This window comes from Rutilus rutilus (genome assembly GCF_951802725.1).
Source record: "Rutilus rutilus genome assembly, chromosome: 10".
Taxonomy (NCBI): Eukaryota; Metazoa; Chordata; class Actinopteri; order Cypriniformes; family Leuciscidae; genus Rutilus; species Rutilus rutilus.
Window position 1 is genome coordinate 11812728 of NC_140215.1, and position 27400 is coordinate 11840127.

The 27400-nt window shown below is 38.6% G+C and overlaps 2 protein-coding genes across 5 annotated transcripts in view; one reads left to right on the forward strand and one right to left on the reverse strand.

Moving 5' to 3' along the window:
* The first annotated feature begins 333 nt into the window (after positions 1–333).
* LOC311298625 (neural cell adhesion molecule 2) overlaps positions 334–27400 on the forward strand; it is a 245862-nt gene continuing 218795 nt past the window's right edge. For 2 of the 3 annotated variants that reach the window (XM_084421711.1, XM_084421712.1), the window contains exon 1: positions 366–584. In XM_084421711.1, the coding sequence (XP_084277837.1) occupies positions 533–584 (52 nt within the window). In that variant the 5' untranslated portion in view covers positions 366–532. Of the gene's footprint in view, positions 585–27400 lie in introns of all 3 variants that reach the window. The other variant, XM_084421710.1, reaches the window with a different exon arrangement.
* LOC311298626 (sterile alpha motif domain-containing protein 3-like) lies at positions 3876–11710 on the reverse strand. 2 transcript variants are annotated; one of them, XM_084421714.1, is made up of 7 exons: positions 11468–11710; positions 10321–10406; positions 8867–8943; positions 6649–7629; positions 6382–6534; positions 5112–5204; positions 3876–4706 (listed from the first exon to the last, which is right to left on the reverse strand). In XM_084421714.1, exons 4-7 carry the CDS (start codon positions 7627–7629, stop codon positions 4404–4406), a joined length of 1530 nt encoding a protein of 509 aa, XP_084277840.1. In that variant the 5' UTR covers positions 8867–8943; positions 10321–10406; positions 11468–11710; the 3' UTR covers positions 3876–4403. The 2 variants fall into 2 exon arrangements, with proteins under 2 accessions (XP_084277840.1, XP_084277839.1); XM_084421713.1 differs by having other exon boundaries at positions 10321–11710.

A 27400-nucleotide genomic window follows, 5' to 3' on the forward strand; every position in this document is an offset into this window, starting at 1 on the left:
CTGACTTTTTGTCCAAAGGAGTTGACCAATGACCAATGTTGCAAATGTTCTTATTTGATAATTGACCTTGAAAGCTATAATAGGCCTATTTGATTGACAAATATTTTACATCATTCTTTATTGTAGCCTACTTTTTTTTTTCAAAATCATAAAACGATTAATTTCGCGCTTAAATGGGACCATAGCTCATATTCTAATGTGGTTTTAGACTTCAGGACTCCACTGTTTATGAGAGGCTACTGAATAATCAATACCTATGACTGATCTGATGATGGACATTGGTTTGTACCTGACGCGATGCACTGCTGCTGGTAGGTTGGGCTGGTTCGGCGCATTTGAAAAAAGTACTGCATTGAGGCACAGCTGCTTAGAGCTCCTCAACAGATCCCGTCTGTGGCAGACAGTGAGCGAGTGAGTAGTGAGCGAGCTCGTGCGCGCCAGCGACTGACACGCGCGGAGAGGGAGAACCAGCGTCCAGCGTCCGTTCAACTCACTTCGAGCACTGGCCGCTGTCCATCAGGACCTGCTGAAAATGATTCGGACCGTCCTCTGTTTCCTCGGATTGCTCGTCGGTGGCAGCCAAGGTATGGACGCATGATTGTGAGGATGAAAATGAGAAGTGTGAGAAAATAGACTTGCTCTCAGGCATGCATTTCGCTGAAGGGTCGTCTATCTGAATGAGGGGAACGTAGCTACGAGGAGTGGGGCGGATTTGTTGTGCGCTGCTTTGCAGTTTGGGCACGTCCCTTTGGAGAAAACATTTCTTTTGACAGATTAAGCTTACCTTTTATTAACAATGCAAAGGCTCTCTGTTTGCACTTGTTTTCATATACTCATGTGGGGCTTGAGAATTCTTGCAGACGGTTCTCGAGGTGGTCTGGTGGAGATCTAGCGTTTGCTAGATTTAGATATTGGCTATGGATTGCATTTGATCGTAATCTCTGACAAAAAAGTTACTTTTTACAATTACGCATGACATGCTTTGTTTGCTTCTTTTACGTAAAAAAAACACTACATTTCTATAATATAAATAACCTATATAGAAGTAGCCTACATGAAAGGGTGAGTTTACATAGGCTACATAGTATATTACTTTTTATTTTTGTTTTATGTTATTAATATTAATCATTTCATTCAAAAATATTAATTTAAGGGCACGTTGAGCAGAGTAATTTTCTTGAGATAACCATAATAAAGGTTGCATTTATGGGTGGAGGCGCGTAGTGCATGTGTTGTTAGTATGTTAATAACAAACACACGTCATATAGTTCGAAACACAGCTCCAGTGACTCAGGCGCGTCTTTGAACTTGACCATCAGCTGCTAAAGTCTTGTGAAGTGTGTATGTATTTTAGAGGCTGGCTCTCACAGGACGGCAGGTGGGGGTAGAGCGCTACATATTAACCCATTTAGAAAAGCGCGACCACCAGCAACAAGCACTGTCGATGTGTTCCAGAAAAGAAATGGAATGCATTTAGTGGGAAAACGTTGGATGGAAGACCATTCCTCTGATCTGAATGACGGTTAGTCTTTATCCAACTTAAGAGACCAAGCTTTTGTTTGCACAGTGCAGATTTACACAGTGAGGCTAGTTGATAATGCTAGTCAACAGATTACTTTAATTCCACGTTTTGGCGAGTTTGGCGCACGGGTGTTGAAATGCAGATCCAACTTGCGTCAAGTGAACGCTTTTTGCTTCAAGTGGAGTTTCGAACACCAACTCGAACTCTATTCCAGATGAATCCAGAGTGGCCGAGTTGTGTCGCTGGGAAGGCGTGGCAATGTGAAACATGTTGTCGAACAAGTGTGTTGTGAATGATGATTTTCAAAATTTTGATATTATTTGACATTGGTTTGATATTGGCACCAAGTACCAATTGGTAACCATTGGTACAAAGGTTCGTGTTGACAACAAATATGCTACAAAGTTAATCAACCACTTTTAAAATCAATTTGTTATGTAGGCTACTATGCATATGCAAGTAATTGAAGTAAAAAAAAAAAAAAACTAACATTAATTATAAAATATAACCAAAATGAAAGAAAACTGAATTCCGCGACATGAAGTTGAAAACAGAAATTTGTTTTGTTTTTGCTAAAAGTGGTGGTAGTTTACTGATCTGTACATTTGAATGAATCTTTTAAGTAGGGCTAGGTATCGTTTCGATACCGATACCTTGACTTCGATACCGGTTCCTGAACGATACTTTTTTCGATACCAATTTTATGAAATCCATTTTAACAAGATTACAATACATATTACCTAAAAAACGTTGGTTTTATTTTTTCAGTTTGTTGACTTTTTTTAACAGACTCAATGACTTATATAGGCCGGTGGGGGGCGGAACAAATGCACACAAAAAGTTTGCTGCAAAGCCCTGCCAAAAGTAGCCTTTTATGAATGTGTCGATAAAATAGCAAGGAAACATTTTAATTGTTTATTTTTAAACTAGTGTTTTTGAGTCAGTGTTGACTACAAAGATGAAGTTGACGTTGCTGACTCGTGCCTATAGAGGGAAATGCACCTTTCATTTGGATTACATAATCAGAAAGTATTTGTTTTCGATTCTAATTGGTTTGTTTAAAAGTAGACATTTCAAGCTTTCTAATATGCCTATTTCTCATGTCTGTGAGGCAAGTAGCCTAAACACAGAGTTTCGGTTCATTTGTGACACGCTCCAGTTCTTCTTGCAGACAACATTCTTAATTCTTCATACAAACTGAAGGAACGACATGACTACTTGAGTTTGTCAGCAAATATTCAAACAAAATGATTTGTTCATTCATTCATTTTGTTCAAGAACAGTTGCTGAATTCAGAGCCACATACTAGCATACTATTCCTGCCATAGAAGGATATAATTAAAATTGGAGTAGTATGCGGTTCCAAATTCAGCAACGAACGAGATGTTCATTCAGCAACTCCAACCAATGCCATGCTCATTCACGGGATGCACTAAAATGCTATTTTGCTTGTTCTATATTGATTTGATACAATGATTATAACGACTCAGAGTTTTTAATGAACAGTTAATTGAAAGCAGCGATTAAATCACTCAAGGTCGCAGATTCACACACTGTACTGTGGTTGGTAGTAGTCTTACCTACTTTACTTTGCTGTGGTATCCAACTCTATTAGGGGCTGGATCACTTGCTGGGCTCCTATGGTAGTCGCCGGATCTGTTGCTGCTCATTTTCGCAAATTGACTCTTGCCACTCGTGTAACTCTCTTTGAAAATGAATAACCTTTGATTACTATGTCCCTGCAAATTGCTGTCAGTGTGAACAGCCCTTGACTGATTCAATGACTCATTCATGATGCAAAAAGACACTGAACTTGTCTCCACCAACCAGCAGAAAGGGACACTGAATGAATCTTTTGGGAAACTAATTCCAAAAATTCAAATCACAGATGTTAATTAAAATACCCTCTGTTAGATTTAAAGTAATGAACATTTTTTGCCTCGAGCAAGGTTGTGTCGGATATTTATATACATATACTTTATTTATTAAGAATTTTACTAAGAATACATTGGTAATCTGTACGCTACACTGTAAGCCCGGATAAGTTGAATTCACTTAAAAAATTTGAGGAAACCGGTTGCCTTAAAAACTTTAAGTAATGGGTTATGAAAACTTGAGCGCATTTAACTTAAATGCATGAAAGGGTGGACTTATTATTTTAAGTTCAAAACACTGAATGCCAAGTTGATTTCACTTACAATCTCTTGTAATATTAATTGTCTTGTCACATGAACTCCACTTACTATTTTAAGTTAAAGTAACTAAACCTTTGTATTCATTGAATAGGCTAAACTAGAACATTTAAATTAAGACAAATACGCAATACAAAAGTCATTTTTTTACTGTTTTATTTGAAAACAGCATTAACTTGCAGGTTGTTGTCCCCTGCTTTTACAACCTTGAATCATGAGCCTGAAACAGTGACAAAATGTGTCATTCATGCCCTGAACATTGCATAAAACAAAGCACCTTCATGCCAACAAAAACACTTATTGTGCTCAAGCATGTGTACATCATTATCACAACAAATCACATTAAAACTGTATTATAACTTACACTCCTGTTAGGGAATTTTTTTATATAGTTGAACATTCCCATTTATATGACTAAACATGACTAATCTACCCTATATATCTTGAAAATCTAAAATGCACCAAGACATCTGCCATTTAGTTGGTAATGTAACTAAAATACCCAACTAATATGAAATGAAATTTGATCAAAGCCTGTGTCATGGAATCTTGTGCAAAAATCAGTGCAAATACCACAGGACACATGTACCCCAAACCATACACAACAGTAAACATTTTCATAAAGGTCCAACGTTACAAACTGTGGCAAACAAATCTGGAACAGTAGTAGAGCCACTTCGAACCCTGTTTTATGCTTCCAGCTGATTTTTCAAAGTTTGAATTTTGGGTACCAGCTCACTTCTACCCAGTTTGAGCATTACTTGCTGAACAAAGTTGAAAGTGTTTTTCATGCACTTGGGGTAGTCCAGGTGCAGGGCATAGATCAGTCCAAAAAGGACACAGAAGGCCTGAGGCAGGTTGGCCAGTTCATCCATTACCACAGACCCTTCCAAGATGATCCCTACTCTGGATGGGTTGAGCTGGGTATTTTCTTGACCAAGGCAAAGAATTCCCACTGGAGTTTCAATGTACGAGTCCTTGTCAGTTACATCCTAACAGTGAAAGAAACGTTTTGACAAGGAGAGAACATAAACATGCCAGTTAGACAATGGTGTTTTGTCCACCAAAAATAACCTGTGACTGTTTATAATGAAAAGCATTGTACAATATAAACCACACTGAAAGTAAGTTATATTAAAAGGATGATACCAGTCTTAAATTTCTATCAAATGCCATATTTGGATCTGTACAGTTTGCAACACTTTGCCCAAAATATGGAGTTTACCCACTTTCAGTCACAGTCCTGCTGAAATATTTTTTTTATGACTCTCAGTACCTTTCACCTTTTTTTTTTTTTTTTTGAATGGGTGAAAAATGAACGGAAGTGTTCATTAACAGCTAAAAATGAGACAAAAGGAGCATGCACCTGCAACATTTACAAAAACAAATTAACTTACAGAGCATGTCTTGAAGAAGGCAGAAGAATCATCCGCCAAGATGACAGGCAGTCCCCGAAGACATAGGCACCTGATGTCTGTTGGCTCAGTGGTCTGCAAGATAGTGGACACAAGAGTTAAAACCTATCTTGCTAAGGATACTCACATCAGGGTTTCCCATACATTCATTAATTTGTGGTGGCCCGCCACAATATCAATATCAGTGTGTGTCTGTGTGTGTATATGTGTGTGTGTGCAAGTCTGTGTGTGTGTCCACCTCCAGATCCAGGTTGGTGTGTGTGTGTGTGAGTCTGTGTGTGTCTGAGTCTGTGTTTGAGTGTGTGTCTGTGTTTGAATCTGTGTGTGCGAGTCTTTTTGAATGTGTGAGTGTGTGTGTCAGTAACTTTGAGTGTGTTTGTGTGTGTGTCTGAGTCTGTGTGTGTGTGTGTCTGAGTCTGTGTGTCCACCTCCAGGTCCAGGATGGTGTGTATGCGCGTGTGAGCCTGTGTGTCTGAGTCTGTGTTTGAGTGTGTGTCTGTGTTTGAATCTGTGTGTGTGAGTCTTTTTGAATGTGTGAGTGTGTGTGAGCCTGTGTTTGAGTGTGTGTGAGCCTGTGTTTGAGTGTGTCAGCAAGTTTGTGTGTGCGTGTCCACCTCCATCTCCAGGTTTGTGTGCGTGTGTGTCTGAGTGAGTGTGTGTCCACCTCCCTCTCCAGGTCTAGGTCGGAGTGAGTGTGTGTGTGTGTGTGTGTGTGTGTGTGTGTCCACCTCCCTCTCCAGGTCCAGGTCGGAGTGTGTGTGTGTGTGTGTGTGTCTGAGTGAGTGTGTGTGTGTGTCTGAGTGAGTGAGTGTGGGTCCACCTCCCTTCTCCAGGTCCAGGTCGGAGTGTGTGTGTGTGTGTGTGTGTGTGTGTGTGTGTCCACCTCCCTCTCCAGGTCCAGTTCGGTGTGTGTGTATGAGCAAAACTTGCAATAAGAAATCTGTGGAGCAGTCATAGAAAGTGTAGCAATGGAAAAGCAATGTCTTAAGTTATCTGACATTAAGTGTTGGCAATGGAAATGTGTACTTGTCAATAAAAATATATGATATTTAACCTTTTTGTTGTGCCTTAATCACCCCCCCCCCCCCCCCCCCCCCCACCACCACCTCCACCTCCACCACAATATTTATGTACAAGAAGAAAGAAAGAAAGAAAGAAAGAAAGAAAGAAAGAAAGAGCAGAGAAAAAAGAAAAGACAAAAGAGATGAATAGAGAAATGAAAGATGTAGTCGACTAATGTAGTCAAACCCACCTTTGTGTGACGTAAAAGCTCAGCCAAAAGCTGGCCGGTCAGGCCTTTCTTCTTCCTAAAGAGGTCCATCAGCCTTGGAGAGAAACGATCAAGTTCATCAAAGAAATTCTCTTGCAGACTTTTCCCCACCACTCTGGTGAACTCGTAAAAAACCTGAAACAAAACATGTTTTGCATAAGAAGCTAAAAACAAGAATCTATGGACAAATTGTATTCAACATTACAGTAACACGTACGTCTTTTCGAAACATTCAACAGTAATACATACCTGGCTTTCTGTGAAAAGAGCTGGCCATCGATGTACCATCTGGCTGATGGCAGGCTTGTTTTGGACAACTTCTTTTCTCCGAAGCGCAAACGTCACGTCCATCTCTTTCTTAACAAGGGACCCATTTGGCTTTGTCTTCATCATTTCATTGACCAAAACCTGGCGAGCTTCTTCCAGGTTGTGCTCATCCCTCCCCTCTGGATATTCAGGTAGGAAATTTATTTCCCCTTTCCTTGGCTTCTTTATGCCTTTGTGAGGAGGGTCTGCATTTGCAGTGTACCTTCCACGTTTACCACCATTGACAGTGACATCAACTCGTCCAATCTGGCGCATTTTAGTTCTATAATTACCCATCTTGAACTTCAGACTGTTCTTCCATCCAATCCAGCCGGAGGATGACCCTGATTCTTGGAGACACGGGTGGGTTTGTACTAATGCTTTTGCAACAGCTTCAAAATCGTCCTTTTCTGGGTAGGCTTTAAATGTATACATGGTCTCAGCCAGTTTCTCAAGGATATCATGTTTCAACTCTTTTGTCACCTTAAGATAGGTTCCATCCCTGAGATACAACAGGTTACCTTGACGAAGTCTGTACTCAACATCAACCGAAAATTTGGGAACGTCAAATACCTCTGGCCACTGAAAACTTCTATCCAGAGGGGAGCTGGACAGGATCTCAGTGTCAGCCTGGCTGCTTGTGTCACCATATGATTCAGTGTTTGGTGAGATTGGTACAAGCTCAATCATAGGGATGATTTTGATTGTTGGCTTCTCTGGGAGCTCAGAGAGACTGGTGAGGTTACACAGTTCATTGTTAAATTCAGGATCTTGGTACTGTAGGGTGAAACTATAGTTCGCTTGGAGAGTGCCTTTAAGCCAGCCAATCAAATCGTCAAGTGTGTCAGGTCGTTTTGTCGTCATCTTTCTTATATCTCCCTCGGAGACAATAACCCTCATGGTTATATTCTGTTGCTCAGCCATCTGTGAAACCATGATAAAAGACAGGTATTTAACAAATAACATATCGTCTCAGTGTTACCATAAGTTCTCCTTGTACCCTATATGCTGATAATGGGAAGACATCATTCAAGTCTGACATCTGAACCACAACCAAAGAGGGGACCTCATTACAGACAAGTTGGTAAGATCTTAAATGCTCACAATACCATGCTGTCATTTTGTGGCAAACAAACATAATTTCTGTGTTAACAGCCACAATCTTTTGAATCTGGGCAAATTCAGGGAGACCTGAGCATGAGCCAGTAGAGAGTATCATGTTGGGATGATATTTGATTCCATCTACACAGACAGATGATGCATTAAGAACCGACCCAGGCTTTGTAATGTTTTGCGCAATTACTCTCTGAACGTTCAAAGGGAAAGAGGCAAGCAAAACTGGGGTAACCTTTGTCATCTCAACTGATGGTCTGAAAAAAGAGCTACAGTCAAGGTGGTAACTGACTGCTTTCTGGTGTTTGGTAGCAAGTGTCATGGCAACATTTTTGAAGTTTTGCACATTGCGAATTGCCTTTTTAAAGAACTTGTGCTTCCCCTCAAAGCGCATCGTCCAAACATCAGACAGGGGACCAAATCTCCTTACAAGCTGAGGGTAATGTTCCACAAAGTGATGCTTTGGCCTTAAACGAAAATCTGGAAAAGTTGACTGCAGCAGCTGTCTGTGCTCTGCTATTTTACAGTCCAGGAAATGCAGTGTCTCCTCAGTATGCCTTGGTGCAACAGCTAGCTCAACGACATCTTTGAGAAGCATGACAATTTCCCAAGTGTTGTCACCCTCAGGGACACAGTGACCAATAAAAAATGGAAGAAGCCTTATGAGACACCAATTCTCATGGGCATTTCCACCAATGGTCCCTTTGGCGGAAAATCCCTTTCCAATAATCTGAGGTCGGTCTGTTTTGTCAGTAAATGTGTAGTTAAAGTTTCTGATGGTCTGATTTAACATTTCTAGTGTGAAATACCCCTTGTCTATCAGGTCTTTAAGACAAAGGGACAACTCAGTTGGAACAATGCCTTCCAATATATCATGCAAGATGTCAGGGGGGTAACCAGTGACTGCATGAAAGTGCTCAAGATTCTCAGTTAAAGGACATGCTCTTTTCACACCATAAGTCCGACTCAAAGCTGGGTCCTCTCTCACCTCCTGCACCTGCTTATCATGGGAGTCTTTGTCTCGGAGTTTAAAGAAACCAGAACATACCTCTTGGTGTTGTGTGTCAATACTGCTTGCCGAACAGAATCTGCAGAACTTGTCAGTAGTGAAGCTCTCCAGGAATCCTGCAAGGGAGTGGGCACCAAGATTATCAGCAACAACATACAAGACTGTGCCTTTCACACTCTCACCTAGTTGCTCCAAGTAAACACCATTTTGCTCCAATGACTTTAGATCATAGATAAGAGGTTGCAGAACTTTAGCGTAACCACACTCTTTGACTGTTGAGGTATTGCACAGTAGTGCAAGTTGGATTGAGTTAAGGGTTGACCTATATTTTGCAGGTATGTTGGCAATGACCCAGTATATGGCACACATTTTATGTTTTAGCTTTGATGTTCCTAGAGGATTGGCTACTTCGAAGTCATCAATGTAAAGTCCAAGAGCAATTGTGAACTCGTCCCTTGCAAGAAGAGAGTTTTCATTAAAGCACTGGCCATCTACATATGATCTATATTCCTGTGGGACATGTACTTTTTCTGACATGGCTTTATCTAATATGTCAGTTTTGTTCAGCAACTTCTGGAGCATGGGAACAATAGGGACATATGCAAGTGTTTTTTTGCCTTTTTCCACACAGTATTCAATGGGGTTCACCAGTGGAAACTCTCTACGTACATAGGCCGCTCTCCTTTTAGCAGTTCCTAGGGATCCATCTTTGGCACAAAATGCCATTATGTTACTTTCTGACACAACACTGGTAAGCTCTCTCACAACTGTTTCATTGATGTCAACATAATATTTCTTTAGAACGTCCCTCACTCTGTTATGCAGAAGTGGCTGTGACAGCTTATTGATTTGACAAAGCTGTTGTATTACTTCTTGCACAGAACTCTCTGGTATGTGCAGGACAGTTTGCATCTTTAACAGAAGAGATGCTAAGTTGTGCTCAAGCTGTTTTTCTAAATCACGAAGATCAGTCTCACTGGCTTCTACACTGACATCTTCTAAATCGTCCATATCATCAGCATGTGACATTTGGTCTTGTGCAGCATCACTGTCATCGCTTACAGTATCCAAACCAATAATTTCTGACTTGAACCTTTTCCAGTTCTGGTCCTGGTGTTTTTTACTCTTGTGTGCTTTGAAAGTGGAGTACATACTGGTTTCAAAGTTACAGTCTTTATATGGGCAACTGACTTTATGGTTTACTTTTAAGTGTGCAGTATGCAGGTGAGTAAAGTAGTCGGTCTGAGAACAAGACTCGGCAAACCCACATGACAGACAGCAAAATTTAACTGGTGCATCTGGTTGCTGCTGATCAGGAGTTTTGGTGTGAAGGCGGGATAAATGTACTTTTAGTGCATTGAGTGATTTAAATGTACATGGACATTCCTGATGTAAACAAGGAAAAGGCTCTGTTCTTGCATAACTTCCATGTTTTAGCCTATAATGCTTAAATAGCTGTGCTCTCTTTTCACAGCGAAGAGGGCAATACTTACACTTCCAAAGCATAATTTTCAGAGATTGATATTCAGTTTGTTGCTAATCTCAGGATATTGGGTTCAAAAGAATCTCTTTCCATGACCTGCAACACAATAAAACAAAGAAAATAAGAGACAAGGGAACTTATAGCTACAGTATTCTATTGCAACAATATACCTGTATTTTCAAGTAAGCTAACATTAAAGCCGTAATGTCATTATTAGAGGTGTGTATTGCTAATATACTCAAGTTTGCATCCGGTTGCAATTCACTTTCTCTTAAGTGCTTGAAGGAAAAATAATCACTAAAGCGGAGCCTATGTCATGCACAAGACAATAATAAAATGAATGGTCAAAGTTGTCATCACATTTAATACTAGGAAAAAACAATCAAATGTGGTCGCTAACACTCCTCTTCCCACCGAGTGCGTGTCCCTCGTTCAGCGTGGATCGGGCGGTGTCACCAAGACGCTAAAGTTACAGGTTAAAAACATCCAGTTGAACTGGTTACAACAACGGTTTTACACGGTTCAAAAATGCCCCTCCATTAAGAAAAAAAGTTAGCAATGTTACAACGTGGTTGCGCTCCCTTCCCCGCCATGAATGCGCGTGTTTTCGTCCGCAGCGTTTAATCTGCCGAGAGGCGGTTCAAAGCGAGGCGGCGTCCGCCAATAAGCTAACTTTACAAGTGAAAAATGTACCGTTGAACTGGTTAAAACGACAGTTTTCCAAGTTCACAAACAGTGTGTCAATAGAGTAAGGCAATTTGCCTAGCTAAGCCATCAAATTGGTGGCTACAGGTGATGTCCGTTGACCTTGACGTTGAAAACGTCTGTTAAGTCAAGGACCGTCACAAAAAGCCCCTTCAGTGATAAAAGTAACTACTTAACTTTTAGCTAGCTAGCTAAGTACCTTAAAGGGTGACAATGTTAATGTCCATCGACGTCAAACTGCTTCTCTTGGACTTCTCACAAACAGCGCATCAAGTGAAAATTTTTTTCAAACTCTAACGTTAGCTAGCAGGTGAAAATGGCGACCGACCTAACGTTAGTTAAAGTTATAGCGTCCCAATACTCACCAACATCCCCTTATATCCACACACAAACACATTAAGTTGACATAGCTAAACAATGGACATCAGGAGGGCGAAACCAAAGCTACTTACCGTCTCTGGCGAGTTTTAGCAGCAACAACTGGACTGTCCGGTGCGCGGCAGGAAAATGACGTCGTCTTCTCAGCAAAAAACACGGCGGCAAAGTGACGGCTTTCACGTTCCCATAGTGCATTGCATGACTAAAACTTGGGAATTTAAAGCTATTTCACTTAAAGTTATTCACAGACTCAACTAGGTCTACAAATTAGTTTAACATACTTACATTTGCTAGTAATGCAATCAAAACTTAATCGATTTGAGTCATGTAAGTACATTATACTTTAAATGTTTGATTACATATGAAATCCGGGTTTACAGTGTAGCTGCTTTTAATATGAGCCAAGGCAAGTACGTCACGAGAATTCACACATTACGATGTCACTCTTCTAGAATAACTATCAGCCCACTTTGTTCATTAGTGCTTTTGTTGTTTTAGGAAGATTTTTGTGACTGACAGTTGCAGTGAACCTTGGCTTGTTCATCAGCTTATCATCAGTGAAATCCCTTGATGATATACGCTTGTTAGATTGAGTGTGTGATGTCAGTTCAACTGTAATTTAGCTTGATGTTCTCATGAATTATATCCCTGCGCAACACCTGCTGCACCTCCAGGGCTGTTGCTAAAAATCCACTGGGACGGTTTTATTTTATTGTTTTATTTTAAATGGATGGCCTTCCACTTCTTGTAGTCTTAAAAAGGCTTTACTGTCTTTTAACTCACTTTTTTTTTTTTTCAGGATTGTTGGATTGTCTTCAGAGAGGGAGAGCAATTTGCTGTGCTGATATCCATTAGGACTCTAGCTCTTGGCTCTCAGGTCTTTGCTATTGTAGGTTGGCTCATAGCAGTGTTTGTGTGTGTGTGTGTGTGTGTGTGTGTGTGTGTCTAGCTTCATTGAAGCTCCCGGTGATAAATTGTATGCCGTGCTGGTCTCAGTGGGCATAGTCCTTCGAGGTGTTAAGTGCTATAATGAAGGGATTCCTCCAAATCTCCCAATGAATGCTAACAGTGGAGCATTAATAGATTTATGCCCTGGAATTGTGTGCCGTATTGGTGTGTGAATGTGTAGTGGTTTGATTAGAACGCCATAACATTCTCTCTGAGGGCATTTCTGTGGGATGTGGTTGTAAATTAGTGGAATGAATGTGTGTGGGTCTGGATTTGCGAGTACATTTGGGCCCTACAATGTAGGCAAGGATAGTAAAACCTGAAATCACCATGGCCATCATTTGACTGTTTTCCTCAGTCTAATAATGTCTTAATGAAAGTTTAAAAATGCAGAAAGGATTCTGTGTGTCAGGGGATAGAAAATATCACTAGATAAGTCCAAACACAATCAAAGCCAATGTAAGTAGGGAAGGAGCCTTTCAATGGGATGTCACTTACAAATGTCACAATATTGGTGTTTTTGCTTTATTTTTTATTAAAAAATGCATCCTTTGTGAGCATAAGAGAGACTACTTTCATCAATTATTCGTTAAAAATCTTACTAACCCCAAAGTTTTGAACGGTAGTGTACATTTTCATATATAAAAAATGTGTATAACTTCTAGCACTATATTTTGATGTATAAAGTCAACACCTATTCATTCTTACTGTTTTTTTTAAAACATCATCTGGAAATTAGGGATGCACCAATGTGAAAATTGTGGCCGATATGGATAATTCTTTATATTTGAAAATGATAAATTATATATTGGCAGATAAATCTAAATGATCATATTTATCAGATTCCAATCATATTTCAAGCCAATTCAAAACCATCATGGGATGCGCATATCATGAAGTGAAGTGAAGTGTCTCAGCTAGAGGAAATAATCCATTATTTATCGACTTCAATATATCAGCCACATTTTCTTATCGGCCAATACCGATAACATTAAAAATGAACATATGGTGGCCGATATAGCGTGCATCCCTACTGGAAATCATAAAATAAATTTGTACTAGGTACATCTTTTTACTACTCACTGGAGTAATGTTAGATGTATAAGCTTAAAGAGCCATTTACATGTATGCATTTGACAGACACTTTTATCCAAAGTGTCTTGCATTCCCTTGGAATCGAACCCATGACCTTGGCATTGGTAACAGCACGATACATATAATTGCAAAGCAGTTTTACAGTTTAACCTTAATTTTAACCTCTGTTTTGTTAGAATTATTTTGAATACAGTACAGTATATGTTTAGTACATTTTGACGTCTGATGATCCAATAGGAAAGCCTAAATATACATTTAACACATCTTGATATTTGAACACTATTAATAAGAGAGTGGCTGTTGGGAATTCCTAAGATATGCCTGTTGTTAATTCCAATGATATGAATCCTCTTCTTTTATTCACTCTCAAAGATAATACCTGGGTTCTCTGGTTTCATATATCAGCAGCTCTGGGCAAACTTGTACAATTCCAGTGTTACTCTCAACCCTACTGTGGCTCATGAGATATCAAAAATGCTGCCATTTCTCTTTACATTTTTCTAGCCATGTTTTTTTGTGATTTTTATAACAGAGCTTGGAGCATGCTATAAAAAGGCTAAAACACTAAGCTGTTCTTATGAGAAAACGCTGGTGTGTGACTTCTCTTGGTGCAGAAATTGATCGTATTATGCGATTAATTGAGTGAGTAGAGCGCCACACAAGCTCGTATGGAAATGGAATTGCCCCCCGCGGGAGTTCTATATGAAAATCAATTTAAAAAGTATTAAGAGTCAGCATGCCACTCCATACAATAGAGTGCAATTTTACTGTTAAGGAAATGATGTTAATTTTAATGGGTGTTCTCTCTCGATTGTTCTAGATAGCCAACAGTGCTCCATCCTATTAAAACCTGCCGTTCTTTTATCTCGTGCAACTTTCAAGCATGCTTCGTGCAACTTTCAAGCATGACAGTTTAAGCATACAACATGGTTGATCTTTTGCAACCGTCCATGATACTCTATGCCAGTAAGTTTTTGCAGGTTTGAGACTTTGATATAGTCTCTGAAATATTTGAACCATATTGATCTGGTTGGTAGAACAGTGCTTGTTTGAAGGACTTTATAGACTTGTGGTTAAATAGTCCACTATTTTGCTTTGCTCAGTGGTTTCTACAACTGCAACATTGAGTGAGTCTGAATCTGAGACCACCAATGAATTTAAAAAATGGCTTGGTTCTCAGACTTGGACATTTTGGAGATAATTGGTTCTAGTGGTCAGATACGAGAGGAAAGAGACTCTGGAGAGCAGTCCACCATATTTTTTTCTCCCTGGGGCACAGTGCTGGCAGCAAACATCCTCTTCGCGAGTGTACACCACATTTAGATTAGACGACAGTGATGAATTGAGACCATAAAAAGTAAAAGAATAAAAAAATGAGCATAGGCCGTGCAAGGCTGTAAGGCTTAGGTCTCATATAGCCATATCCATATTAACCACTACGAGAGTAGATAACATTTGTACTTTTTTAGGCTTTATCAGACCATTGTGGGGTAAAACTGGTTTTATGTTTTTTGTGACAAATTAAATTCACAAACTGATTATGCAAATTGATAGACATTGAAATACATTTGGGGAGTTGAGAGGTGTGACGTGAAAATGCTATTTTAATTATTTTAATGCTAATTCAAAGCTTTTATGAGTTCATGCTATTTAAGAGACTACATGGAACATTTTGCACTTTAAAAAAATAATAATTTCTCTCACCACAGGACCCAGTGAAAAACTCAAAAGAAATGTCAAGTCATTGTGCTGTATTCTTCTCTAGCATTTTGTGCAGACATTTAAACCTATTTAAAAATATATGCATTAAACAAACCTGGCCTCCAACCACTACGTCTACCTTGAACCTGTAGTGTGATGATTCATTTTCTGCAATAGAATGGCATTGTGGTAAGTGTATTCAGCAATCAGCTTGCATTATCCCCCTGAAACGCAAAAGCACTGCTTAACCTTTTTAAGAGGTGCCAGTCTATCTCCTACAACAGCGAGTGAGTGATAGAGGGAGAAAGACCAGCAGAACTGAATGAAAAGAATGTGTGAGTTGTGAAAATATGTCTCCTGAAATGTTGTACAATGTTGAACTTCAGACACTGTTCTGGGCTGCTGTGGTTTATGGTCCGTTGGGAGGATTTTTATCCGTTCCCGTATCAACCTGAAAAACGACCATTAATGCTAAACCTATTATTGCCTGAGTTGCTGCGAATTATGCAAATGTATTGTTGGAGAAGCTTGACTCAATCACAATCTATAGGATACTTCATATAAAAAAAAATATATTTTCCCCGAAGTCATTGTGATATGGAATATGTTTAGCTTCAAATAGAGATATGCAGAGGACATTATCAATGCTATTTTATCCCTATGCGCTCTCAAACTCACTATGTAATTATAACCAGAGTCAGGTCTGTGAGCGCATTTAGTGATAATGCAGTTTGACATTGGAAAGTGACCTCTAAACATATTTGCGTGGCCCCGAATTTCAGAACTGCAGTGACATGCGAGACGAACATCGATAGCTGCTTTTAAGGAGTAAATATGATATGTATTATTTCCTGAGAGAAGTAAATGAATGATTAAAGCTCTGTTTGGCCCTGCTGCCACAGTACAACCGAAGAACATTTCATCACTGTGATGAAAGCTTTCATGGCCAGCCACTGTCTGTGCAGTGCCGCACATGGAGGATCATTATTTAAAGCACAGATAAGTCATATCATGTGACAGTTGTTGCTTTAATGATTAATGTACCTAAGGGTCGGTGTGTCTGTGAGAATAGGGCTGCTTTTCGTAAATGTTGGATGTGTTTCTGAATGCGTTACGGAGAGCTTGTCGATGTTTATCTGATTGGTGTGTTTTTTTATTTCTTTTTGGCAGTAGCTTTGATTCTCACTGTCTTCTCACTTTTGTACTATGGTGCTACTTTAATAGCTTTTCGTAATCGGTTTCACACATTTTGTATTGCAGTGTGATGTGCGTAAGTCTTAAACTTGTTATTTGGAATCATCGTATTGATTATAAATATTTGCCTGCAGCGTCTTTGGTCAAGATACACATGCTTTGGTACGTTTGCTACACAGCAGCGCGATTGGCTGTAAGCATAGGTGTCATTTGCTACAGTCGATTTTATTGCTGTCAAGTCAAGTCAAATTTATTTGTGTAGTGCTTTTTTTCAATACACATTTCAAAGTAGCTTTAGAGAAAGTCATACTGTTATGTCTAATGCCTAATTCTTTAACACTGAGCAAGTTTTAGTGCTGGGCAAAGTTGCTCTAAATGGTATAATTGCAATGGTATATATACTGTATATAATAGTTTAATAATAGTATATCCTCCGGATTTAGATCTAGCTATATTGTATTTATTATTTTGTGCAGCATATATCAGCGCCGCAGGTACATGCCTGAACGTTTGAATGTAATGAATATGAATAGTATTAGATTCATTAATAATTATTTTAATATTAGGTTAGGTTTTCAAAAGGTATTATGTAACTGGTCAATGTCTTTAATCAGCAGTCATTTTGTGTTTAAAAAGTGGCATTGGTCATGCTGCAATTTTAAGTTTGCCATATTTTGCTTTAGGTTGTCAGTGGCAGTTTCTCACTCACAGCACTCTCAGAAATCACAAGGAAATGCAATAAAATGTGCTCCCGAGCCCTCCCTGCTTTTCACAGCTTTGATTTTGGTTTATTAAAATGTGTGAATGCATGTATGTATTAGAGCCCGACCGATAAAGGATTTTTAAGGCCGATACCGATACAAATATTTGTATATATGTATGTATTTGAAATGTGGAGCCTTCACATTTAAAACAAAACTTACAGCATGGCCAACAAGCCATAAGAGTTTCAGCCACTGATTGATTTTTTATTTATTTAGAAGATTGTGCCTGAATTGGGACTGGTTATTGTACTTATTGAAATTTCCTGTTTCACTTTGTTTCTGATTCACAAGATCTTGATTCGATTCTGATTTGATTTGAATATATTCTGGTCATGCTGGGGGTATTTAGGCTAATTCACACTAAAAACAGCTTATAATAATCATTTGTTCATGAATCGGGCTAGACTGGTCACGTTGTTAATTGCTACGTGTTGTTTGGATTTTAGGAATCGATATCCCGATCGTCCTAATGCCGATTAATCGGACAATAGATCATTTTTTTACCCAGACCAGGTTGTGGCCACAATCATTTGTATAAAGATAACTTATTTTTATATAGAAAAATGACTTGGTACATTTTTTTTAATTCCTTTTTTAACTTTCCAGTTTTAGCAGTTTTGCCATGTTTATTGGTAAAATAATCATGTAAGAAGAATTGAGCAAATGCAACGCTGATCTTTCTGATATTTTAATGACAAGTTGGTGAGATACGTCTTATAGGTTGTGACACCCATGGTTTTAAATTACTAAGTGTGGTGGGCCTTTATTTTGTGTGTGTGTCTATACGAACTGAAAGTTTGGCACCAGGGAAAGTCTCCTCATTAACAATGGATCTGGACAGACCTGGTTTATTGCAGGCTGTGTAAAGAGTAAGAGGTATCTGATGGCAGTTTTTTTTTTTTTTTTTTTTCATTCTCTCTTGCTTTTCCCTTCTCTTTATCTCCTCGAGTGCAAATGCCTCAACTGAATCAATGCCTGTATCCCTCTTTAATTAAATCTACAAAGTGGGCAACAAAATTATATTTGCTTTCTATAATGTAGCGGTATCTCAAAGATCCAGCCCTACGCAACTGTGTGGCTGTGACATATGCCATACTGGGTGGAAAACTAGTGTTGTTTTCACATTGCCAAGCCTGATGGCTCAATTCAAAGTCAGCTGCAGTAAGTGATTTATGGCTTGGTTTTAATCAGCCTGCTGAAAATGCAATTAGAAAGGGTTCCCACCGTGTGCAAATGAGCCGTCCCAAAGCCACTCGGGGACACACTGTTAATTAGCTGGGTAGGGCACCTGTTAGCGCGCTGTGCTGGCCAGCACAGAGAAAAAGTGAAGGGTCATGTGGCCACAGGGAATGAGGGAATTGGGAAGTGAGAGTGTGGCAAGGAAAAGGAACGTGTTAGTGAACTTGGCTGGACCAAAGAGGAAGAGGAAGACGACGGCTCTGGAATAAAGTGGTCGATGTGGAGAGAAAGGCCACCGGTAGGATCGTTGCTTGAGATATCAGTGCTGCAAGATGTGTTATGGCAGAAATAAATTGGAGCACTCGTGATCTTTAAGAGCAGGAGGGTGCTTGTTAGTGAGCCACAGGAGGCTTTGCTGTTAGAACGGATCAAAACAGCACAGACAGGGGGGGAGCGGTGATATGGTGAGATTAGCAGGTGTCAAATGTGCGAGAGAAGGTCTGGTGAAAATTGGAAAGTTGACGATGGTGAGGTGAATGAGAGTCAGGAGGAGGAAGTGTGAATGAGATGGGAATGGTACTAGCCTGACGTCGTCATACTCAGATTCTAGTCAGAATGTGAGTCTGATACTGCTCCATAGAGATTTGATTATGGGGTGTGTCTCAACCGAACCAGGAAAAAAAAAACCTCTGCACTCAATTGGATAGACCTACAACCAATCAGAGCAACGGAGTAAATGACGCATGTTCTTCATTCATATTTTCAACCAACAAAATGTCGCGGCTCTCTGTTCCTCTTTTAAAATGAATGCGCTGTGAATATCTTCTATAACAGACGCGATGGCGGAATCTACACATGATTTTTAATAAACAAAGTTCGGGAGGAGCACGTACAAATAATCAATCCAATCAACTTGTCATCAAACAATACCATGTCTAACGTTACCCTATCTATCAGCATGAGGAAGCATATTCACTCTGTCAACTTACCTAACACTCCTTGACAGTTTTTCAGCATCCCTCCACCACCCCGAATCCTCACTCTTGTCTTGTTCTCTCACAACCAGGAATACGGGGGAGTATGGCTACCGAGCCCACAGCCCTCTCCTCGGACAGCACGTCATATACGCATTTATTCTATCGACTTATTTGTGTGAAATCTTATATACGCATTTATTCTATCTGACTTATTTGTAAATGTGAACTCGTGAAATCTCAATTCTCCAGCAGCAGTCGTCTTTGTTGTAAACTAATTCAAATCAAGCGCTCTTTGGTGACGTGGATGATTACGTTACCGTTGCTCATCTGTCCATCATCGTATAAAGCCCGCCCTGACAATTTGATTGGTCCGAACAATTTTTGTTCGGGCATAATAGCTCCTCAACGGAGCGAGTCCAGACCGAACTTCCCAACCAAAAAATTTTGTGGGCGGGGTTCGGGCTGGCACCCAGGCTAGAATGGTACCTGACTATGCCATGAAATGTAAAGTAAAAGTAAAGTAAGGTAGTGTGTCAACTGGTTTTGCTTTAGAGCTACAATTTACTTTGGATGCCATGCACTATTAAAAATGTAACATGATAATTAGCTTGATGTTTTTTCCATTGTTTAAAATTGTGTATTATTTGGTCTAAATAAGTTCAAAATAAAACATTAAAAACTTAAATAAATTGTTTCAAATGCTCCAAGTAAATTTTGCATTATAATGTACATTATAAATAGATTCAAATTTTTTTTTAATTTGTTTTTGTTAAATGAGAGCAAAGTATGTACATGTAAAACATGGGAAATGAGTATGCGCAATTAAATATTCACAATAAAAACATCTACGTTAACTGGTTTTATTCAAGTCAAATATATTATTTAAAATGGCTGATTCAGGCTGAATCAACCTAAATTTAGTAATATACACCAACAAAACTAAATATTATGGGCTATTATCAGGTAGAAATAGCTGTTTAAATAATGCAGGTTTTCTCTTTTTGCAGTTTAGATAGATTGCAGTTCAAAATCAAGAGCTGGGCATACGCATCGTTGTAATCAAATCGAGCAGGGCCCTGAAGACATGAGCGTATTTTCACTCAATATGTCCAGAGCTTGAATTTGACTTGGGGCATATTGCAGTAGCTCATCTTGCTGACACCGACACAACACCACCACACAGCCTCTAGGTTTCACCAGACTGAGCAACTGAACGCCATCAAATCCACATCTGCTCGGTCGCACTCTCTGAGCCTGCTCCCATATGCTATTCCTTTGTGAGTGTGTGTTTGCGTACGCCTGTGTGTTTCTTTACTGCACAACAGAGATGAATCTCCCCTGCTGTTGAAATAGCTGATGGATTCTTCTTGCCTTCCTCTTCTTTCCCTTGTTTGCTTGTTTTCAGAGGCGCAGTCTCCACTCCTGAAACAGATGAGCGAGTAGTTTCTTACAGTAGTGTGAAGCAAGTTTTAGGGCTAGCTTAGCTGTAGTTATTTCTTTTCAGAAGTGTGTACCTAATTCATGCTTTTGTGTTGGAAACAATGCTGAACACCCCATTGAATCTCAAGTACCACTCCTGCTTATTTATTTTTCTGCACATTCTTCATGGTTTGCTCATTTGTATAAAACGTGATGAGACTGTAATGACATCACTTCTCACAGTCATACAGTCATTAGAATCCGACTGTGTGGAGTTGCATTTGAGTTGGATTTGTGTGTGGGTTTGTGCTTGTCAAGTTATGCCCGTATTGCATATATAATGTACTAATTTCTTATTTATGCAATTATTCATCCAAATGGAAAGTTGTTTTGTAATTTTTCCTCCCTCATACCATTCTACACTCACCTAAAGGATTATTAGGAACACCTGTTCAATTTCTCATTAATGCAATTATCTAATCAACCAATCACATGGCAGTTGCTTCAATGCATTTAGGGGTGTGGTCCTGGTCAAGACAATCTCCTGAACTCCAAACTGAATGTCAGAATGGGAAAGAAAGGTGATTTAAGCAATTTTGAGCGTGGCATGGTTGTTGGTGCCAGACGGGCCGGTCTGAGTATTTCACAATCTGCTCAGTTACTGGGATTTTCACGCACAACCATTTCTAGGGTTTACAAAGAATGGTGTGAAAAGGGAAAAACATCCAGTATGTGGCAGTCCTGTGGGCGAAAATGCCTTACTGATGCTAGAGGTCAGAGGAGAATGGGCCGACTGATTCAAGCTGATAGAAGAGCAACTTTGACTGAAATAACCACTCGTTACAACCGAGGTATGCAGCAAAGCATTTGTGAAGCCACAACACGCACAACCTTGAGGCGGATGGGCTACAACAGCAGAAGACCCCACCGGGTACCACTCATCTCCACTACAAATAGGAAAAAGAGGCTACAATTTGCACGAGCTCACCAAAATTGGACAGTTGAAGACTGGAAAAATGTTGCCTGGTCTGATGAGTCTCGATTTCTGTTGAGACATTCAGATGGTAGAGTCAGAATTTGGCGTAAACTGAATGAGAACATGGATCCATCATGCCTTGTTACCACTGTGCAGGCTGGTGGTGGTGGTGTAATGGTGTGGGGGATGTTTTCTTGGCACACTTTAGGCCCCTTAGTGCCAATTGGGCATCGTTTAAATGCCACGGCCTACCTGAGCATTGTTTCTGACCATGTCCATCCCTTTATGACCACCATGTACCCATCCTCTGATGGCTACTTCCAGCAGGATAATGCACCATGTCACAAAGCTCGAATCATTTCAAATTGGTTTCTTGAACATGACAATGAGTTCACTGTACTAAAATGGCCCCCACAGTCACCAGATCTCAACCCAATAGAGCATCTTTGGGATGTGGTGGAACGGGAGCTTCGTGCCCTGGATGTGCATCCCACAAATCTCCATCAACTGCAAGATGCTATCCTATCAATATGGGCCAACATTTCTAAAGAATGCTTTCAGCACCTTGTTGAATCAATGCCACGTAGAATTAAGGCAGTTCTGAAGGCGAAAGGGGGTCAAACACAGTATTAGTATGGTGTTCCTAATAATCCTTTAGGTGAGTGTATATACAACCTCTTCCATGAAACAGAAATGAAGATATTTCACAGAATGTTACTTGTTTTTTTTGTTTTTTTCGTACAATGAAAGTGAATGGCGAATGTAGCAGATATGGCTGTCACAATATCATATTTTTCACTACACAATTATTGTGGCCAAAATAATTCACGATAGAGCATGATATCTTTAGAAATCTTGAAATAATAATAATAATGCTATCAGTCAAATTTATCTTTATCTTTTTCTTTTTTCGGCCAATGAATCACACCATTGCATACAAAAGGGCCGAAATGCAAAAAAAAAAAATCTTAGCTTGGCACTAATGACGGATGCTTTCGAAGCACTGATTTCTGAAGCATTGAAACCTTTGTGAATCATTTGTTTTGAACCAGTGGTCAGGAGCATGTATCAAATTGCCAAATTATGGGGAGAAGAGGGAAGTTACGCATTGCTTGCATGTCATTGCACAGGGGTTAACCCCTAGTTAGTGGTACTTGTTTTGTAGTCATTTTGGAAGCATAGTCAAGGCAGTATTGTTCTACTCATTGATGGTTTATATGAAAATGTTTGGGATGGAGTTGGTACAGAATGCTTGTGAAGTGAGAGCTGTTTTCCAGTCCCCATTAGTAAACACTGCTCTCTCTCTCCCTATGATCCACTTTGCCTCTGATTAAAGCATTCACTCAAAATCTCAGGGCTCTGGCCTCCAACTGAGATTTCTGTTCATTAATTAAAGCTGTAATGTAATTAATTACCACCCAAATGAGAATTCAGGGCTTGTTTGTTAAAACCGAAATGCGGAAAGATTTCTGGTTGTTTAAAAGCTCTTCAGTTGGAAGCCAATGAAGAGGCTGTTCAAAATCCAATTTTCTTTAGAGTGTACACAACAAACCAGCATTCCCTGATGCTTGGTCCGATTGGAATACTGTTGAATAGTATATATTCATCATATGACTATGTAACTCTAGCTTTTTATTTGTTGCCAAGCTGTGAATTATCCATCTTATTTTTCATGTAATACTGTTATCACCAATGTTGGAACATTTGATGGTGATCGCAAGAGGTTTAAACAATAACACCTGGTCAGTGCCATGGGTTCAGACATCTCAGACTGTTTTGTTGTTAAGTTAGTTCAGGTTTTGCGTGGTTGGATTAGATGGGGATGTGTGTGAGAGGAGGGGTTGGTGAGGTTTCTTTCATTATTGCCAGCATGGAAACAAATGTGATGCTGCTGTGATTTCATCAGAGTACTTTTCATTCGGTCTTCGTGATCGTGTCACCAGCTGCCATCGCTGCTCTATTGGGTGGTTATTCGACACTGCTCAAGAAAATAGGTTTGTGCTGCAACAGTGTGAAACAGCAAAGACAGGTGGGATTGCATCAGAACATCAGAGATGTTCACACTGGTCAATAAACATCTCGCTGACACATATGTGCAAAGGTATCCAATCCATATTCATTCCTCATTTCATTTAGTCCCAATGTGGTAACATATACATCATCAATTTTAGGTCACCCAAATGCTTGTGTATTCCTAAATGTTCATTAGTAAATAAACATTTAAATTGTAAGTGAATCAAACACATACAGCATACCCAGTGTAGTGCGATTCCCGAACAACTATGCCAGTTAATATGCCACATAAAACGTAGGGATGCGTGATATATCGGCCACCATATAAGTATCGACCGATATATATAAATTAGGGCTGTCAAAAGATTAATCGCGATTAATCGCATCCAAAATAAAAGTAGGGCTGCAACTAACGATTATTTTGATAATCGATTAATCGGACGATTATTTTTTCGATTAATCGATTAATCGGATAGGGTTTTTTTAATTCAATTTGATTTTTGTTTATAACTAAATAAAACCCTAAATCAGGGTATTTATGTGTAAAAGTGTACTTTAAAAAGTGCAAAAGCCACACATTGAGTTTTACTAATATAATCTTAAATTTTTACATTTTAAACCCCAAACACAAAAGTTTGTCCAGTTTTTAAACAGTAAAACTTCTTTAAATATCCAAAATATAAATAAACAAAACAAAATATTGGGTTGCGCTGCTCATATAAACTTCACATTATGAAATTAGGACACAAACATGTTTGTAATAAGATATTAAGCAGCAGATTTTGAATTCCAATGTAGAATGCGATCTGTTATTTCTTGATAACAGACCGCTGCGAAGTATAACACACCAGAAAAACAGAGCGTTGCTATGGACACAGGATTCTAACCGTAGAGACGGAACGGACTATTTTCTTTAGCGGAAGCAATACAATCATTTTTAAATCAAGAAACTCCTTTTTAAATCAATATTTTGTGTAAAATTATTGATTTATTTGGTGGGTAGCCATGTAATAAGCGGGATTATCCCTTACATAGTAGACAAATGCTATAAAAAGAGAGCGGAATGGAGGTACGCAGCTGACAACAGGCTTGATTAAAAGTACAGGAAAAATTATGTATTACTGCACAAGCATTCGCTGAAAACCACTGACTACAGTGACTAAAAAACAATATTTTACTGCTGCTGTTATTAACTGCCTTTATATTTAGTGCTTCACTTTGTAAACACCATTTAATTTAACCTATTTCTGCGGTAGCGCTATTTTAATCCATCACTTATGTTGCGAGCGAACTGATTGCGCAACCTGATGCTCGATACAAAATAGATCTAGTGTGACTGTCCCGAAGTTAGTAAACAAAGCTGTTTACACAGTAGCATTGAATTAAACTAGACTATACCATTTTCACATCTTCGTATAATGAGAATACAGTTTTTGCTTGCCGTGCTGATGTTTCTCTCCGATTACTCTCTGCCATTTCGCGTGACTGCGTTGTCATGAAAGTGACGTCATCAGTAACGCTCCCCGTGACGTGAGCAGACCAACTAATCGACAATGACATTCGTTGACAACGATTTTCATAATCGATTATTATCGATTTTATCGATTAGTTGTTGCAGCCCTAAATAAAAGTTTGTGTTTACATAATATATGTGTGTGTACTATGTATAATTATTTTGTATATATCAATACACACACATGCATGTATATATTTAAGAAATATTTGCATACATATACTGTATATATTTATATATAATTTAGATTATATATAAATATAATTTTTTTATATATAAATTACACATTTTTCTTAAATATATACAAGCATGTGTGTGTGTATTGATATATACACAGTACACACACATATATTATGTAAACACAAACTTTTATTTTGGATGCGATTAATCGCGATTAATCTTTTGACAGCCCTAATATAAATATATGTATATATATACATTTTTAATGATATCGTTATCAGCCCGATAAGAACATATGGCCGATATATTAAAGCCATTAAATAATTGATTATTTCCTTCAGCTGAGACACTTTCAGATGCACACTGTTCGCCATAATGGTTTTGAATTGCTTGAAATATGATTAAAATCACGTCGGTAAAAGTTCAACATGCATAGCAAGTCTGTCATATAAGCTAAATAAAATTATAATGAGAACATTATAATTTCTTTGCTTGGGACATGGATTTTAATGGTGAGACTTTTGTTTTTGTAATCAGACTCTCCGAAATTATCAAAAAATTTGGATTTAGATTTAACGGCCAATATATTGTTTATCAGCTTTCAAATATAAATAATAATCGGTATCGGCCAAAATTTCCAGCGGTGCATCCCTAATTAAGATGCAACACATTTACCATTGTTCATTGAATTTTCTTGGGGGAAATCCAGTAATTGCAATAGGAATCCACACGATTGGGAATTCTAAAACATTTCCCCACATACATTTTGCAACAGGGTAAAGGTGGTCACACAGACTTGCTGCGCTGCTTGTTTTGAAAGTGACTTCTGTGTGAACTGTGGTTCAAGCATAGCAACACCATTGAAAATGGACCTTTTTTGCCTGCAAATTTTGGCTGAAATTTTGCTAATGTGATCACACTTTTACAACTGACTGTGAGAGTTAAATCAGTGTAGTTACTGACTTGTGCATTTTACAACATGAAATTAAAGATATGCATTTTGTCAGTAATATTTTATAAATAATAATGAATTCAATGTTGCAGATTTTTATTTGTTGGTAGAATTGTTTAATATACAATATATTTAAACGGATAGTTCACTCATTTAGGCTACTCACCCTTAATTGTTCTAAACCTGTATGAATTTCTTTCTTCTGCTGAACACAACAGAGGATATTTTGAAGAATATGGGTAACCAATAAAGGGGAAAAAAAATCTATGGGGCCCATCAACTGTTTGATTACCAACATTAAAAATTTCTCAAGTTAAGATAAAGAAACAGTAAAAGCAGTACCTAAAAGTCCATTAATCCATGCATTTTATGTTCATTGAAATAAAATCTTGAAAGCATCTTGCAATATAAATCTAGCCTATTAGTTACTTTCTCGATAAACTTTAAATGAATAGTTAAATGAAAATAATATCAATTAGTAACAATAGCATGGCAAAAAGAAACAATAAAAGCAGTCCCTAAAAGTCCATTAATCCATTACTTTGTACTTTTATGTCCATAGCTCGAAAGCATCTTGCAATCTAAATCTATTAGTGATAAACTTTAAATGAATAGTTGAATGAAAATGTCAATTAGGTTACTCCCCCTAATATTGTTCTTTCTTCTGTGGAACACAAAAGAGGAAAATTAATATCCTGTCCATTCTTTTCTATATTATAAAAGTTAATAGGTCTAATATTCGAAAACAATCTTGAAAAATGCTAATCCTAAATTTTATCATCAGGATGTCATTGACATACAACCTGACTTGTTACATCTAAATGCACATTTGAGCGGTGGAAAACAAGGTTTTCAGTGAATAATGCATGCGTGATGACATTCCGTTCTGAATTCCAGAAGATAGCAGGAAGCCATGCACTCTATTTCCCCCATTATTTACGCTTTTCAGATGTGAGAAAATAAGTGCTTTGACACTATCTTAGAATATTAAATGTAGATTATATTATAAACAGTGTGTATTTCAGCAAAAAACAACTCTGCTCATACTTGTTCCGGTGAATCCAGGTGTAAACATCCTCGGATCAGGTGAGTTCTG